Raw genomic sequence first — 17,153 nt, 5'->3', positions numbered from 1 at the left:
GGGAAATATGCAGACTGAGTCTACACAGGGCGTGCCAAGGTACGTGGTCCAATGGGCACAGGCACATAGCGGGGTAGATTGCAGATAAATGCCAAGATTTAAGCCACCAGTACACCCAATAATGCAGACACACGAGCACAGTCACACAAAGAGGCACAGATGTATAAACAGACTAAAACACACAGTCGTGCTCAGGGAAAACGCACTTTAAAGCTAGCTGGTGTGCACAAAGTGAAACGCAAGCAAAGTCGTGGATGTACAGAAACATACCGACGCATATACACACACACGCCATGCATATACACACCAACGCATATACACACATACATATCGTACGAAAACACACAAACACATATACACACACATACATCGTAACATATACACACCGACACATACATGCACACATATATGCGTGCACACACACACATCATACTTATACACACTGACACACAAACACACATGGACACACCACGTGCATATTCATACAAACATACACATGCACATATACACATTGTTTATATGCTCACAGATACTCATGCACGTACACATTCACAAATACGGGCACACACATGACCACGTACACAAACATATACACACAGATGTATCCACAGACGCACACACAAAGACATGTAGACATGTATACACACTTTCTGAAAATAAATTTAGAGTACCCAATTCATTTTTTCCAATTAAGGGGCAATTTAGTGTGTCCAATCCACCTACTCTGCACATCTTTGGGTTGAGGGGACAAGACCCACGCAAACACGGGGAGAACGTGCAAACGCCACACGGACAGTAACCCAGGGCCAGGATCGAACCTGGAACATTGGCGGCATAAGACTGCAGTGCTAACCATTGCAGCACTGTGCTGCCCCCATGTAAAACATTCTCATAAGCATGTACACAGAGACACAGAAAAAGCAACAGACACATACTCTGACATATGCAGAAACAGACAAACACACAGATGGCAGTCTTGGTACTAACTTTCCATCTGACAGATTGATGCCTCCAAAGATAGGGTAGTCCTCGGGGGCAGGTTTGCCGCTGTGATCTTCATACAAGAAGACTGGTGACCTCCCCAGTTCCACCCCAACCTGCTGCATTCCTTGCTCACTGTAGATGGAAAGTAGGAAAGCCTGATTTCCAACTTTTGGTTTAACCAATGCCATGATGGAGAAGTCCTCAGGGAACCGAGTGCCTCCTGCACAAGAAAAGAGACAAGGGCATCATTAATATTCAGAGCCGAGAGACACAGGGAGGGTCACTTAGTGACCAGAGACATGGGGAGGGTCAGTGAGTGACCAGAGAAACAGGGAGAGTCACTGAGTAACCAGAGACATGGGGAGAGTCACTGAGTGACCAGAGACATGGGGAGAGTCACTGAGTGACCAGAGACACGGGGAGGGTCACTTAGTGACCAGAGACACGGGGAGGGTCACTTAGTCACCAGAGACACGGGGAGGGTCACTTAGTCACCAGAGACACGGGGAGGGTCACTGAGTGACCAGATACTCGGGGAGGGTCACTGAGTGACCGAGACCCAGAGACACGGGGAGGGTCACAGAGTAACCAGAGACATGGGGAGGGTCACAGAGTGACTAGAGACACGAGGAGGGTCGCATAGTCACCAGAGACACGGGGAGAGTCACTGAGAAACCAGAGACACGGGGAGAGTCACTGAGTGACCAAAGACACGGGGAGGATCAGTCAGTGACCAGAGACACAGGAAGAGTCACTGAGTGACCAGAGACACGGGGAGGATCAGTCAGTGACCAGAGACACGGGGAGGGTCACTCAGAGACCAGAGACACGGGGAGAGTCACTGAGTGACCAGAGACACGAGGAGAGTCACTGAGTGACCAGAGACACGGGGTGAGTCACTCAGTGACCAGAGACCTGGGGAAGGTCAATCAGTGGCCAGAGACCTGGGGAGGGTCAGTCAGTGACCAGGGACAAGGGGAGGGTCTGTCTATGACCAGAGGCACGGGGAGAGTCATTGAGTGACCAGAGACACGGGGAGGGTCATGGAGTGACCAGAGACACGGGGAGAGTCACTCAGTGACCAGAGACACGGGGAGAGTCAGTGAGTGACCAGAGACACGGGGAGGATCAGTCAGTGACCAGATACACGGGGAGAGTCACTGAGTGACCAGAGACACGGAGAGAGTAGATGAGCGACCAGAGTCACGGGGCGAGTCACTCAGTGACCAGAGACAAGGGGAGAGTCACTGAGTGACCAGAGACATGGGGAGAGTCACTGAGTGACCAGAGACACGGGGAGAGTCACTGAGTGACCAGAGACACGGGGAGAGTCACTCAGTGACCAGAGACACGGGGAGGGTCGCATAGTCACCAGAGACACGGGGAGAGTCACTGAGTGACCAGAGACACGGGGAGAGTCACTGAGTGACCAGAGACACGGGGAGGATCAGTCAGTGACCAGAGACACGGGGAGGGTCACCCAGAGACCAGAGACACGGGGAGAGTCACTGAGTGACCAGAGACACGGGGAGAGTCACTGAGTGACCAGAGACACGGGGTGAGTCACTGAGTGACCAGAGACACGGGGAGAGTCACTCAGTGGCCAAGGTCCTGGGGAGGGTCAGTCAGTGGCCAGGGACCTGGGGAGGATCAGTCAGTGACCAGGGACAAGGGGAGGGTCTGTCAATGACCAGAGGCACGGGGAGAGTCATTGAGTGAGCAGAGACACGGGGAGGGTCATGGAGAGACCAGAGACATGGGGAGGGTCACTGAGTGACCAGAGACACGGGGAGAGTCACTCAGTGACCAGAGACACGGGGAGAGTCACTGTGTGACCAGAGACACGGAGAGAGTAGATGAGCGACCAGAGACACGGGGCGAGTCACTCAGTGACCAGAGACACGGGGAGGATCAGTCAGTGACCAGATACACGGGGAGAGTCACTGAGTGACCAGAGACATGGGGAGAGTCACTGAGTGACCAGAGACACGGGGAGAGTCACTCAGTGACCAGAGACCTGGGGAGGGTCAGTCAGTGGCCAGAGACCTGGGGAGGGTCAGTCAGTGACCAGATACATGGGGAGAGTCACTGAGTGACCAGAGACACGGGGAGAGTCACTGAGTGACCAGAGACACGGGGAGAGTCACTCAGTGACCAGAGACCTGGGGAGGGTCAGTCAGTGGCCAGAGACCTGGGGAGGGTCAGTCAGTGGCCAGAGACCTGGGGAGGGTCTGTCAGTGACCAGGGAAACGGGGAGGGTCTGTCAATGACCAGAGGCATGGATAGAGTCATTGAGTGACCAGAGACACGGGGAGGATCAGTCAGTGACCAGATACACGGGGAGAGTCACTGAGTGACCAGAGACACGGGGAGAGTCACTGAGTGACCAGAGACACGGGGAGGGTCAGTCAGTGGCCAGAGACTTGGGGAGGGTCAGTCAGTGACCAGGGACACGGGGAGGGTCTGTCAATGACCAGAGACAGGGGGAGAGTCATTGAGTGACCAGAGACACAGGCAGGGTCATGGAGTGACCAGAGGCACGGGGAGAGTCACTGAGTGACCAGAGACACGGGGAGAGTCACTCAGTGACCAGAGACCTGGGAGGGTTAGTCAGTGGCCAGAGACCTGGGGAGCGTCAGTCAGTGACCAGGGACATGGGGAGGGTCTGTCAATGACCAGAGGCATGGGGAGAGTGATTGAGTGACCAGAGACACGGGGAGGGTCATGGAGTGACCAGAGGCACGGGGAGAGTCACTGAGTGACCGAATACACGGGGAGAGTCACTGAGTGACCAGACACACGGGGAGAGTCACTGAGTGACCAGAGACACGGGGAGGGTCACTGAGTGACCGAATACACGGGGAGGGTCACTGAGTGACCAGAGATACGGGGAGAGTCACTGAGTGACCAGAGACACGGGGAGAGTCACTTAGTGACCAGAGACATGGGGAGAGTCACTGAGTGACCAGAGACACGGGGAGAGTCAGAGTGACCAGAGACAGGGGGAGGGTCACTGAGTGACCAGAGACACGGGGCGAGTCACTGAGTGACCAGAGGCACGGGGAGATTCACTGCGTAACCAGAGACACGGGGAGAGTCACTGAGTGACCAGAGACATGGGGAGGATCAGTCAGTGACCAGAGACAAGGGGAGAGTCACTGAGTGACCAGAGATACGGGGAGAGTCACTGAGTGACCAGAGACAGGGGGAGAGTCACTGAGTGACCAGAGACACGGGGTGAGTCACTGAGTGACCAGAGACACGGGGAGATTCACTGAGTGACCAGAGACACGGGGAGAGTCACTGAGTGATCAGAGACATGGGGAGATTCACTGAGTGACCAGAGACACGGGGAGAGTCACTGAGTGACCGAGACACAGGGAGAGTCACTGAGTGACCAGAGACACAGGGAGAGTCACTGAGTGACCAGAGACACGGGGAGGATCAGTCAGTGACCAGACACACGGGGAGAGTCACTGAGTGAACTGAAACAGGGGGAGAGTCACTGAGTGACCAGAGACACGGGGAGAGTAACTGAGTGACCAGAGACACGGGGAGAGTCACTGAGTGACCAGAGACACGGGGAGAGTCACTGAGTGACCAGAGACATGGGGAGAGTCACTGAGTGACCAGAGACACGGGGAGGGTCACTCTGAGACCAGAGACACGGGGAGAGTCACTGAGTGACCCGAGACAGGGGAGAGTCATTGAGTGACCAGAGACACGGGGAGGGTCACTGAGTGACCAGAGACATGGGGAGGGTCACTCTGAGACCAGATACACGGGGAGAGTCACTGAGTGACCAGAGACACGGGGAGAGTCACTGAGTGACCAGAGATACGGGGAGAGTCACTGAGTGACCAGAGACACGGGGAGGGTCACTCTGAGACCAGAGACACGGGTAGAGTCACTGAGTGACCAGAGACACGGGGAGAATCACTGAGTGACCAGAGACACGGGGAGAGTCACTGAGTGACCAGAGACACGGGGAGGGTCACTCTGAGACCAGAGACACGGGGAGAGTCACTGAGTGACCAGAGACACGGGGGGAGTCACTGAGTGACCAGAGACACGGGGAGATTCACTGAGTGACCAGAGACACGGGGAGAGTCACTGAGTGACCAGAGACATGGGGAGGATCAGTCAGTGACCAGAGACACGGGGAGAGTCACTGAGTGACCAGAGACACGGGGAGTGCCACTCAGAGACCAGAGACACGGGGAAAGTCACTGAGTGATCAGAGACATGGGGAGATTCACTGAGTGACCAGAGACACGGGGAGAGTCACTGAGTGACCGAGACACAGGGAGAGTCACTGAGTGACCAGAGACACAGGGAGAGTCACTGAGTGACCAGAGACACGGGGAGGATCAGTCAGTGACCAGACACACGGGGAGAGTCACTGAGTGAACTGAAACAGGGGGAGAGTCACTGAGTGACCAGAGACACGGGGAGAGTCACTGAGTGACCAGAGACACGGGGAGAGTCACTGAGTGACCAGAGACACGGGGAGAGTCACTGAGTGACCAGAGACATGGGGAGAGTCACTGAGTGACCAGAGACACGGGGAGGGTCACTGAGACCAGAGACACGGGGAGAGTCACTGAGTGACCAGAGACATGGGGAGGGTCACTCTGAGACCAGATACACGGGGAGAGTCACTGAGTGACCAAAGACACGGGGAGAGTCACTGAGTGACCAGAGATACGGGGAGAGTCACTGAGTGACCAGAGACACGGGGAGGGTCACTCTGAGACCAGAGACACGGGTAGAGTCACTGAGTGACCAGAGACACGGGGAGAGTCACTGAGTGACCAGAGACACGGGGAGAGTCACTGAGTGACCAGAGACACGGGGAGGGTCACTCTGAGACCAGAGACACGGGGAGAGTCACTGAGTGACCAGAGACACGGGGGGAGTCACTGAGTGACCAGAGACACGGGGAGGGTCACTGAGTGACCAGAGACATGGGGAGGGTCACTCTGAGACCAGATACACGGGGAGAGTCACTGAGTGACCAGAGACACGGGGAGAGTCACTGAGTGACCAGAGATACGGGGAGAGTCACTGAGTGACCAGAGACACGGGGAGGGTCACTCTGAGACCAGAGACACGGGTAGAGTCACTGAGTGACCAGAGACACGGGGAGAATCACTGAGTGACCAGAGACACGGGGAGAGTCACTGAGTGACCAGAGACACGGGGAGAGTCACTGAGTGACCAGAGACACGGGGGGAGTCACTGAGTGACCAGAGACACGGGGAGATTCACTGAGTGACCAGAGACACGGGGAGAGTCACTGAGTGACCAGAGACATGGGGAGGATCAGTCAGTGACCAGAGACACGGGGAGAGTCACTGAGTGACCAGAGACACGGGGAGTGCCACTCAGAGACCAGAGACACGGGGAGAGTCACTGAGTGACCAGAGACACGGGGAGGGTCACTCTGAGACCAGAGACAGGGGAGAGTCATTGAGTGACCAGAGACATGGGGAGGATCAGTCAGTGACCAGAGACATGGGGAGGGTTACCCAGGCTGTGGACACTTGGTGATAATATCACATGACAGATGTCAATAACCACTGTGGACACTGGGTGATGATGTCACTCGGCGACTGTCAATCCCAGGCTCTGGAGACTGGGTGATAATGCTATGTGACACTGTCACCAGCCAAAGCATCTCTTCCTTGTAATCTGCATCCATGCTTACTGACACTGTGTAGAGGTCCTCCACCTTCCCAGCATGCTCACCTCAGCCTCTTCTTACCTGGGAACAGCTGTTTAGTGGGGGCGCTGATCTGAGCTTTTTTGGATATTCTGTAAGCCACATCTGCACTGGAGACGGATTTCCTTTTGGGGCAGAAGCCTGTGGTTGTCCTTACGCCTTCCGGTAACCTGTTAAACTGCAACACTTGTAAAACATCTACAGGATCAGCTGCAGAGAGAAACAGGCAAGAGAGGCAGTCAGTATTGTGCTCAAAGGCCACAGGGGAGTTTCAGACCATCATATACCTCTCTACTGACCCATCCCCATCACTCCCACACCAGTGCTTCCAGTTACCTGTCACACTTGATGTTGAGGGTTGAACACAAGGTGAATATTCACCCCACAGCTCCAGATTGTCAATTGAACACATCTGCTTACTGTAGTCACTTAAAATGGCCAACTCCCAATTCAAAATGGTGAACGGCAAAGGCTGATGGGAAAGTCAGCCAACAGGACAAAAACGAGCAGCTGCAAGTTGGCTGTGTATTTACCTCTGGAAAGGCCAGACAAGATCGATACCAGCAACCATCAGCATAACAAAACACCAGCCATCTGCATACTAATGAGCAATCCCCGGGAACAATAAGCAACATTTAGACACACAAAGCAAAACCAGACTCTTCGGCGCCAGCAGAAGCCTACACAAAGGGAGGTGAACGAGCACCTCAAGACCACCCATCGATCAGGGAACCGCTCCAGCATTGGAGAAAATCGAACCAAGTGATTGGGACAAAGTCCAATCACTTGGGACCAGGTACAGGGTCCGCCCCGAAAGGCGGGAAGCCCCTGGGGACTATAAGAATTGAGCCCCAAGTTCAAGGCGCTCTCTTCCAGCTCTCTTCACTCGCTCTTCACTCTTCAACAGCCGCTCAAAACTGTAAGTCTTACTTCAACGCTCGCTACGAGATAGGTGCTCCTAGCTACCAATCTGTACCAACTTCGAATCCCGCAGGCTCAGAACCCGAACGAAAGGCCATTTGTTTCCCTGACCTGGTGGGCCAGTCTGAAGTTAAGTATTGGCCTGTTAGCTGTAGAAGTAGCTTAGACGTAGAATTTGTACATGAGTAGTGATTACTGTGTATAATAAATGTGCTTTGATTTAACTCTTACTAATCGGTGTATTGGATTATTGATCATTACTCGGACTTGAACCATGTGGCGGTATCATAAAGATACCTGGCGACTCAAGAGCAAAGGTGATAAAACAGAGCAATTAAACTAAGGCAAAGTTAGCAACATTACTCAGTGGCTCTTCCCATAAGGCCATGTAATATAATTATCATCTCTATGCTTGTACAGTCCATCAAGATCCCTCTATGTATAACCCCTGAAAACTTTGCGAGGACTTCTCCAAGGCTAGACTGTGAGTTAACCAGTCACACAAACACCTGCAATAGCATTTCATTTCTACATTTTCTACAAGCACAAGTCACCAAACAAAAGTGGGGGATGGCTAAAGAGAGCTGTTTAGCCAGCAGGGTTGAATGGCCTCCTTCTGCATCATACTGACTGATGGGCAAGAGTCAACCCATTTTCAAACAACGGGGCATGGGAGGCGTTGGTGCAGGGCTGTTGGAGAGACAACTTAACCTGATGATGAAGGAAAGAGCTGGCAGGATACACTCCTGGAACGTGATGGATTAAACAGCTCGGTGTGTGTGTGTGGCACACTCTCGGTACGCAACGGGTTAAACAGCTCATAGTCTGCGTCACTCGGTATGCAAGGCGTTAAACAGCTGGGCGTGTGCGTGAGATAGTCTCGGTTCACGAGGGGTTAAATAGCTCAGTGTGTGTGTGTGGGCCACTCAGTACACGAGGGGTTAAACAGCATAGTGTGTGCGCGAGACCTCTCAATACGTGAGGGGTTATGTGCAAGACACACTCGGTACATGAAGGGTTAAACTGCTCTGTGTGTGTGGGACGCTCAGTACACGAGGGGTTAAACAGCTCAGTTTTTGTGTAAGAGACACTCTCGGTACACGAGGGGTTAAACAGCACGGTGTCTGTGTGTGTAGGACACTCAGTACACTTGGAGTTAAACATATCAGTGTGAGACAGTCTCGGTATGTGAGGAGTTAAACCGCTCAGTATGTGCGTGACACTCTCGGTATGCAAGGGGTTAAACAGCTCAGTGTGTGTGACACTCTTGGTACACGATGGGTTAAAGAGCTCAGTGTGTGTGAGACACTCGCGGTACACAAGGGGTTAAACAGCTCAGGGTGTGTGAGACACTCGGTATGCAAGGGGTTAATCAGCTCAGTGTGTGTGACACTCTCGGTACACGATGGGTTAAACAGCTCAGTGTGTGTGTGTGAGAGAGCGAGTGAGACAGTCTCGACACGTGAGGGGTTAAACTGGTGTGCGTGTGTGAGTGAGATTCAGTAAACAAGAGGTTAAACAGCTCATTTGTGTGAGACATTCACGGTACAGGAGGGGTTAAACTGCTGTGTGTGAGACACACTCGATACACAAGAGATTAAACTGGTGTGTGTGCTCAAGACACTCGGTAGGGGAGGAGCTAAACTGTTCTGTGTGTGTGTGAGAGAGACACATCACACGAGGGTTTAAGCAGCTCAGTGTGTGTGTGTGAATCTCTAGGCACGCAAGTACACAAGGGGTTAAACAGTTCACTGTGTGAGGCACTCTTGGTTTGTGAGGGGTTAAACGGAGCAGTGTGTTTGTGAGACACTCCGTACACGACAGGCTAAACAACTCAGTGTAGGTGTGTGACACTGTCATTATGCGAGGGGTTAAACAGCTCAGTGTATGAGTAACAGTCTAGGTACGTGAGGGGTTAAACAAATCGGAGTGTGTGCACGCGCATGTGTGAGAAACAGCCTTGGTACATGAGGCGTTAAACAGCTCACTTTGTGTATGTGACACTCGCAGTGAGGGGGTAAACAGCTCAGTGTATGTGTGACGCTCTCGATACACGAGGGGTTAAACAGCTCAGTGTATGTGTGACGCTCTCGGTACGCGAGGGGTTAAACAGCTGTGTGTGTAACGCTCTCGGTACACGAGGGGTTAAACAGCTTTGTGTGTGTGTGAAAGATGCCCTCGGTACACGAGGGGTTAAACAGCTGTGTGTGTGAGAGATGCTCTCAATACACGAGGGGTTAAACAGCTGTGTGTGAGAGAGATGCTCTCGGTACACGAGGGGTTAAACAGCTGTGTGTGAGAGATGCCCTCGGTACACGAGGGGTTAAACAGCTTTGTGTGTGTGTGTGAGAGATGCCCTCGGTACACGAGGGGTTAAACAGCTTTGTGTGTGTGTGTGAGAGATGCTCTCGGTACACGAGGGGTTAAACAGCTTTGTGTGTGTGTGAGAGAGATGCTCTCGATACACGAGGGGTTAAACAGCTGACTGCAAGGCTGCATTTTGCTTAAGCTCTGGGTTAAACTGCATCCTTTAATTGGTGTAAAACAGTCTCAGACATCAAGTAATTAACTCCGCGAGGCGGTTTTCAGTCGAGTGTTATGAAGTAAGGAAGGACCCGCTGCCCTCTCTGTGACCCACCCGTGGCAGGACAACACAGACGCTGCGGCTTTCAGTGGCTGCTCCCAGTAACTCTCAGCTGGGAACTTTGCAGCTGTTTTCTCTTCCAGCCTGGCCATCTCCACGTGTTGCCGGCCCCCTTGTCTGCAGGCCTCACAAGCTGCAGCTCCCAGCAAATAACTGCAATCGGCTGGCGCCCCTTCAAGCAAGGTGCTTTACAGGGCGGGGCCAGACAGGGATTGGTTTAGCACACTGGGCTAAATAGCTGGCTTTTAAAGCAGACCAAGGCAGGCCAGCAGCACGGTTCAATTCCCGTACCAGCCTCCCCGAACAGGCGCTGGAATGAGGCGACTAGGGGCTTTTCACAGGAACTTCATTTGAAGCCTACTTGTGACAACAAGCGATTTTCATTTCACTTCATTTTTCACTAAATTCGACAGTGAGCCCGTGAGGAGAGGAGGGACAGGATGGTCCCGAAAGCTTTTGGTCAAAGGGGTAGATTTTACAGGAGGGCTCAAGTAGGCAGTTCAGAGGTCGGAGGAGGAGTTTGTAAGTTGGAACCTAGGGGTGTGGGGAAAGGGCGGTGGGGAGCGGGTGGGGAGGTTGTTGGCGGGACAGGGGATGGGGAAGCAATCCAGGACAGGGGCAGCATAGTTTTCGCTGAGCTCAGTTATGCGGAGAGTTTAGGCCCATGGTCACATGCATTCCTGCAGGCTTTGATCACATGACCTTGCCCACGTCCACCCCGTTGGCCATCGGACCACCACCAGCTCATCGGAAGCAGAAGAGACGCTCCCATTGGCCAATAAGAATTGGCCTTGGTTGCCAGTCTGTTTTCCGCAGGCCCCAACATTGCGGCATCAAAAACCATGGAAAAGACCAGGAAATGTTCTGTCTAATGTCAACCCCCACCCCACAACCTGCCATGGCATTCCAGAGATTAATACCTGGGGGGTCCCGAAGGGTCGACAAATGTTGGGTTACCCCGTCTGCAACCTGGTCCCATCAGTCCTACCTCTATCACCCACCAGCAGCACTCCACCAACCAGCACCCCTCACCCCCACCCTCCAGTACAGCCAGCGCCCCTCCGGCCTCCCCACCCTCCGGTACAGCCAAGTCCCACTGCAGGATCCTCAAGTCCCACTGCAGGATTCTCACTAGCAAACCTCCACACTTCGGACCGCTCCCTTCATGGAGGTACAGCTCTCGGTAGAACCCGAGATATGGACGGCGCACTCGGAAAGAGGCCAATCGACCCCACTCTCCATCCCTCAAAAGAATTGACAACCTATCGCCAGCGTTCTCAAGCACACACCCGCTCCCCGCCTTCAGTTGACATTCCACTGCTCGGCGAGGGAATCAAAAGGGTGTTTCATCGGGTCGGGAAGCACTTGAGGTCGGACGGTCGCCTCCAGTTCCTGAATCAATCGAGGCTCTTTCAACTTCCGTCTCCAGGCAGCGGGAAGGCCGCACTATAGAGCGGCCATTGTGTCGGGGAGAGGCCACAGAGAGCCCGAGCTCGGCCTTGTTTACATTCTTCCCACCGCCTTCCTCTGCTGCCATCAGCTGAACCTCATCCCACCGTCCCTGCGGATTTCCCGGCTGCCGCCAAGTAAAACAAATAAAAAATCCGGAGTTGGCCTCGGTCTGGCGGATATTTCAGCCCAAACAGACCAGGTGCAGGGAAAGCTGGGAACTGCCAAAAGCAACAGATTTCGGTTTTGGGGAGGTGAGGAGTTGGAATTTTTCGCTGAGAAAACACACTTCGCATTACTTCTGCTGATCCCTTACTTTAAAGAGATAACTAACTCTGAAAAATAATCCACGACCACCAAGTCGGTTGCCCGGAGTGGCAGGGAGATGAGCTTGGGCCACATGATCAAATTTATTTTTATAAAGTTAATTTGCGGAATGAGAGTGTCGCTCGCTATTGCCCGTCTCCAATTGACTTGTGGCCTAACTCCACTTTCCTCCCCGTCTCCGCGGAACCCCCCCACCCCCACAACCCCTTTCCATAACCCTCGATTCCCTTCTTGATGTGAGAAGCCTGTCAGCCGGGAAAGTCGGGCTCGGAGTCCTGCTTTGCCTGACAAGGCGCTTTGGAATGCCAAGCATTCCCCGGCTTTTGCCATGTCAGGGTTACATTGTTGGCCCAGGTGGATTCTCCCGGACCCAGCAAACTCCATCTCCCGAAATACCTGGCAAAACCCCGTCTCTCAGTGTGCCAAGAAAAGTAAGATAGGCATTTCCTTTAAAAACAGCAATGTGTGTTTTTAACTATTGAGCACAAAAAGGACAATTAGAGTGCTCAATGTTCATTGGTTCCCTCATGGCTCCAATCAAAGAGGTCAATGTTCATTGGTTCCCTCATGGCTTCAATCAAAGAGGTCAATGTTCATTGGTTCTCTCATGGCTTCAATCGGAGCTCAATGTTTATTGGTTCCCTCCTGGCTCCAATCAAAGAGGTCAATGTTCATTGGTTCCCTCATGGCTCCAATCAAAGAGGTCAATGTTCATTGGTTCCCTCATGGCTCCAATCAGAGCTCAATGTTCATTGGTTCTTTCATGGTTCCCAACAAAGAGGTCAATGTTCATTGGTTCCCTCATGGCTTCAATCGGAGCTCAATGTTTATTGGTTCTTTCATGGTTCCAATCAGAGAGCTCAATGTTCATTGACACTCTCTGGGGGGGTTCGGTGGTCAGAGAGTTTAATGGATATTGGTTCGCTCACAGGTCCGCATCCAATCAGACGGATTGTTGGTCAATAAGTTACCCCTCTCTGATAAGAGCCTATCACGGAGTTCAATACCCATTGGGTTTTTTCAGGGCCAGGTAACCCGAAAGCCCAATGGTCATTGGCTCTCTTTGTGCTCACTGTCCAGAAAGCTGGAGGCTCATTGGATACCGAACCCTGAAAGGGCCAAGCAGTGGGCTCAGTGGCCATTGGTTCAGTCAAGACATCACAGCCTATCAGGGAGCTGAAGACCCATTAGCTCTCTCGCTCCTCACCCCGCCCCCCCCCCCAATCCCCAGGGCCCGCCATCCAATAGGAGAGCAGGCAGTGCTTCGTCCCCCACTCCATTTTCCAGTAGTCCGTCTTTCTCATGAGATGTTAAACTGAAGGCCTCTCTTGCCCTCTCAAGAGGACATGAGGAGGTCCGGCGGATACTGTTTCTACGAGCGGAGAGGGTGGGGTGGTCCTCTCGTCAATATTCGTTCCTCAGCAGACATCCAGGGCGGGATTCCCTATCGGCCGATGCCAGAATCAGGAAAGGCGAGTGGGCGGAGAGTTGGATTTGAGGCCAAAATCGCGGCGGATGCCAGGTTCACGCCAGATCATAATTTTCCAGTGCTTCGACAGCGGCGTCAATGCATTCCAGTCCGCATGTACAGTAAACGCTGTTAACATATCATTAGTGGGCCCGATCCAGAATTCTCCGGGCCCTCCGTGATTCTCCGTCTCCACTTGTGCTTTCAAAAATCAAGAAATAAGCACCGTGGCTGAGATAAGGGAGAGGGAGGAGGTAGGACACGGAGAGGGATGCCGGTCCTGACACTGGCCGGGGTGGGGAGGGCTCTGCCAGGGCCGAGGGGCCGGGGTGACCTCCCATGGGACTGGGGCAGTGTCCAGGCACTGACTGCCATTGCAAGGCAGCCATCTTGCTGTGCACCCCATTGACCACCCACTGTGGCCCCTGGTTCTGCAGAGTGGCACCACCGGCAGTATGGGGGCACCACCGGCAGTATGGGAGCCCCACCCTACCACCCCAGACCCCACCTTCCATCCCATCACCCCACGCCATACCACCTACCCCCCCCCCAACCAGCCACCACCCGTAGGCGGGGCATCACGTGGCCTGACCAAGAGCAACGCCCACAGTAGCCGCCACAGGAGAGCACCGGAGGGGGGGCGTCGCAGAGCATACCACTGACAAGGGCAGCGCCAGACAGCAGTACCCATGCAGCAGGCAGTGGCGCCAAGGCCAGAGGCATCATGAGTGCAGGATGGGGGGGTTGGAGGAACATGCGGGAGCAGAGTCCGCAATGCCATGTAGCCCAGTGGACAAAGTTGGGCAGAGGTACGTACCATGCTAACATGTCGGCCTTTCACCCCCTGCAGACAATGGATATTGGAATCCAACCAGCAATGGTGGCCTTCCTGCTAGTTGCTGCAGCCCTGGGGGATGCCCTGTGGCTGTACGAGCTGAAGCTGCTCAAGGAGAAGGCTGCAGCAGCGGAGCGTGGCCCAGAGGAACAGGAGGCAGGCTCTGAGGATGGAGAACCAGCTGCCCAACAGGCCGAGGGGGAGGAGGTGCCACATGAGGCCTCGTGGTGTACCGGCAGCACCCATCATTCGAGGACCTGCCGGGTCGGGCATACCATTGGAGACTCCAGCTGAGCAGGGGGGCAGTGCAACATATCTGCCAGATGATGGCACCCCTGGAACTGTGGGGGTATGGGGGAGGGCACCAGCAACCGCTGACCGTCAAGGTGACGGTCGTCCTGAACGTCCATGCAACGGGGTCTTTCCAGGTGCCGTGGGCACCTGTCCGGGATTGCTTGGAGCTCGTTGTGCCATCACGGAGGCCCTATATGGCCAATTGGCACAATACATCCATTTCAGTGTGGACCAAGCTCACCAGGATACCCAGGCAGCGGGGATCGCGCCCAGAGTCTAGGGGGGGTGTGATCGATGGGACGCATGTCGCCCTGCAGATGACAAACCGAAAGGGGTTCGACTCGATGAACATCCAGCAGGTGCGTGACCTTCAGATGCGCATCATGCACGTCTGCGCCCAGTACCTGGGCAATATTCATGACGCCTTCATCCTGGCACACAACGGTTCCTGGCCTCTTCAAGGCACAACCCGGTTAGAGGGAGGGGGGAGGGAATGTTGGCTCCTGAGTGGCAGGGGTTATCCACTGCGTCCGTGGCTGATGATGCCCACAGACCGAGGGAGACATCCACTACAACAATGCCCATGCCCATGTCGGGACCAAGGGCATGATCAGGATTGCTTCGCAATCCGGAAGATGCGGTTCAGGTGCCTGGCCCGCTCGGGAGGGGCCCTCTAGCTATATGGCAGCATCGTGACGGCCTGCTGCGTCCTCCACAACATCACACAGCAGAGGAGCGACGTACTGGAGGAGGAGGATGGATGTCAGGTCTCGTCCGACGAGGAAGATGCGGAGTGGGTGAGGATGGGCAGGACATGGGACTCAGGCTGGCAAAGGAGGCTGCCCGACGTGTGCGCCAGGGCCAACGCGCACGGGACACCCTGATCGCTTCCAAGTTCACCAACTAGGTGGGGTACTAGCCAGGGATCCCACCAACCCCCCACCCCTGCTCCATAATACATACCTGCTGCACTAATGGGTGCGGGCCCTGGGTTGGCAGTAACAGCGGGTAGGAATGGAAGATGATGACCACCCGCTCTGCGATGGGCTCTGGTGCTCCGCATCATTAGACAATGTCTGACTCCTGCCCACAGTAGCAGCTTCCACCTGGGTGATCCCTGCATGAAAGCTGGTCAGTCCATCACACGGTCACATCGAATCCCTGGTGTGGTAAAGGTGGGGATGGCTGAGGGTTGGGAGATGGGAATGGGGTGGGACACCAGAACTGCGATCCCGGAGCCAAGCCCACCTCCAACTCCCTCCCTCCCCTGCACCCCCTCTGCGGCCAGCCCAGACCAACCCACCACTCACAACCTTCTGACAGAGCACCGAGGAGGTTGTAACATTGTGCACAGGTGTTTCATGTGAAAACGTTCAGCTTCGTGTCCAGGTACCTAATGCTATACTGCGCCCTGCACCCGTGCCAACTTAAGTGGTGTCTACTTTTTTGGCCTTACGAGCCTTAATGCTGCATCCAGGTGGGCTCCCAGATGGTATAGCAGGCATGGAGTTGGCCTGCTGTGATTCCCACCCTGCGAGTTGGGTCCCCCTTGGCGGGCATCTTCTTGGACGACCGGGCCTGGATGGGCCTAGATGCTGCTCGGGTGTGTTTGGGAGGGGGGAGTAGGGGTGGTGGTGGTGGAGCAGGGGTGTGGGCGTGATGTGAAGGTGGTGTGGGGGGTGAGAGTTGACACACGTCACGGGGAACTGCAACTCAGCAGGGTCTCACTTCCTCTCGATGCTGACCGCCACCCTGGCGACTCCCCTTTCTTCAGGCCCGCCGACCACGTCCAGGGCTCTCTGCTCTGCCGTGTTGAGGGGCTGCAGGTAAATTCTCCCGCTCCCTGTGGTTGTGGGCAGCCGTCTCCTGGTGGCGGGGGGTGGGGGATGTGGGGGGCAGGGAAGAGAACAGAATCCGCACAGTCGACGCATGCAGCCCCGAGGGTGGGCAGCTGGTGGCTTCAGTGGCCAGGGCACCAGTTTGGGTGACAGCATGTGGTGCATGGAGGGGGTTCAGCCAAGGGTGTGTGGGAGGGGGTTGGTGCTAGGGGCACGGTGCTGCCTACTCACTGTGGCTGCCTTGAGGAGCTCATGCAGACTTTTCCAGCATTACTGGACGGTGTTGCTCACGGCGCTGACCATCTCTCCCACCTGCACCCAGGCGCGGCAAACGGCGGTGGCTGGCAGCCTCCTTCCCAGGCCGAGGTACAGGGTCGCCCACCTCTCCTCCACTGCATCCAACAGTGTCTCCAGCTCGGAGTCTGTCATACAGGGTGCCACTCTTGTTGGCTGGGCTGGTGTGTGTGGAGGGTGAAATGTGTCTGTGCGGCTGCAGCTTATCAGCCTTTTGAGTGTGAATCGCGAATCCTGCATCGTTTCCCATTGGAATAAATTGTGTTCCACGTGGCGCCGGTTCTAGTCCCTCCGCAGATCCAGGTGCGGCGACAGTTCTGCAGTTGTCGAACTCCACAAATCCTGCCCCGGCATCAACACAGTCTCAGGAATGG

The 17,153-nt window shown here is 54.6% G+C and overlaps 1 protein-coding gene across 7 annotated transcripts in view; it reads right to left on the bottom strand.

Annotated features, from left to right (window-relative positions):
• The window catches only part of LOC140390254 (collagen alpha-1(V) chain-like), a 409,209-nt gene that overhangs the window by 328,983 nt on the left and 63,073 nt on the right, over positions 1 to 17,153 (bottom strand). For 6 of the 7 annotated variants that reach the window (XM_072475252.1, XM_072475254.1, XM_072475255.1 and 3 more), the window contains exons 2-3: positions 6,752 to 6,919; positions 988 to 1,204 (exon numbers count right to left, since the gene is read on the bottom strand). In XM_072475252.1, coding sequence (XP_072331353.1) covers positions 988 to 1,204; positions 6,752 to 6,919 — 385 coding nt within the window. Of the gene's footprint in view, positions 1 to 987; positions 1,205 to 6,751; positions 6,920 to 11,563; positions 11,875 to 17,153 lie in introns of those variants that run through there. The other variant, XM_072475257.1, reaches the window with a different exon arrangement.

Source organism: Scyliorhinus torazame, chromosome 14 (genome assembly GCF_047496885.1).
Source record: "Scyliorhinus torazame isolate Kashiwa2021f chromosome 14, sScyTor2.1, whole genome shotgun sequence".
In the NCBI taxonomy this organism is placed as follows: domain Eukaryota; kingdom Metazoa; phylum Chordata; class Chondrichthyes; order Carcharhiniformes; family Scyliorhinidae; genus Scyliorhinus; species Scyliorhinus torazame.
This window is presented reverse-complemented; position numbering and strand designations above follow the sequence as displayed.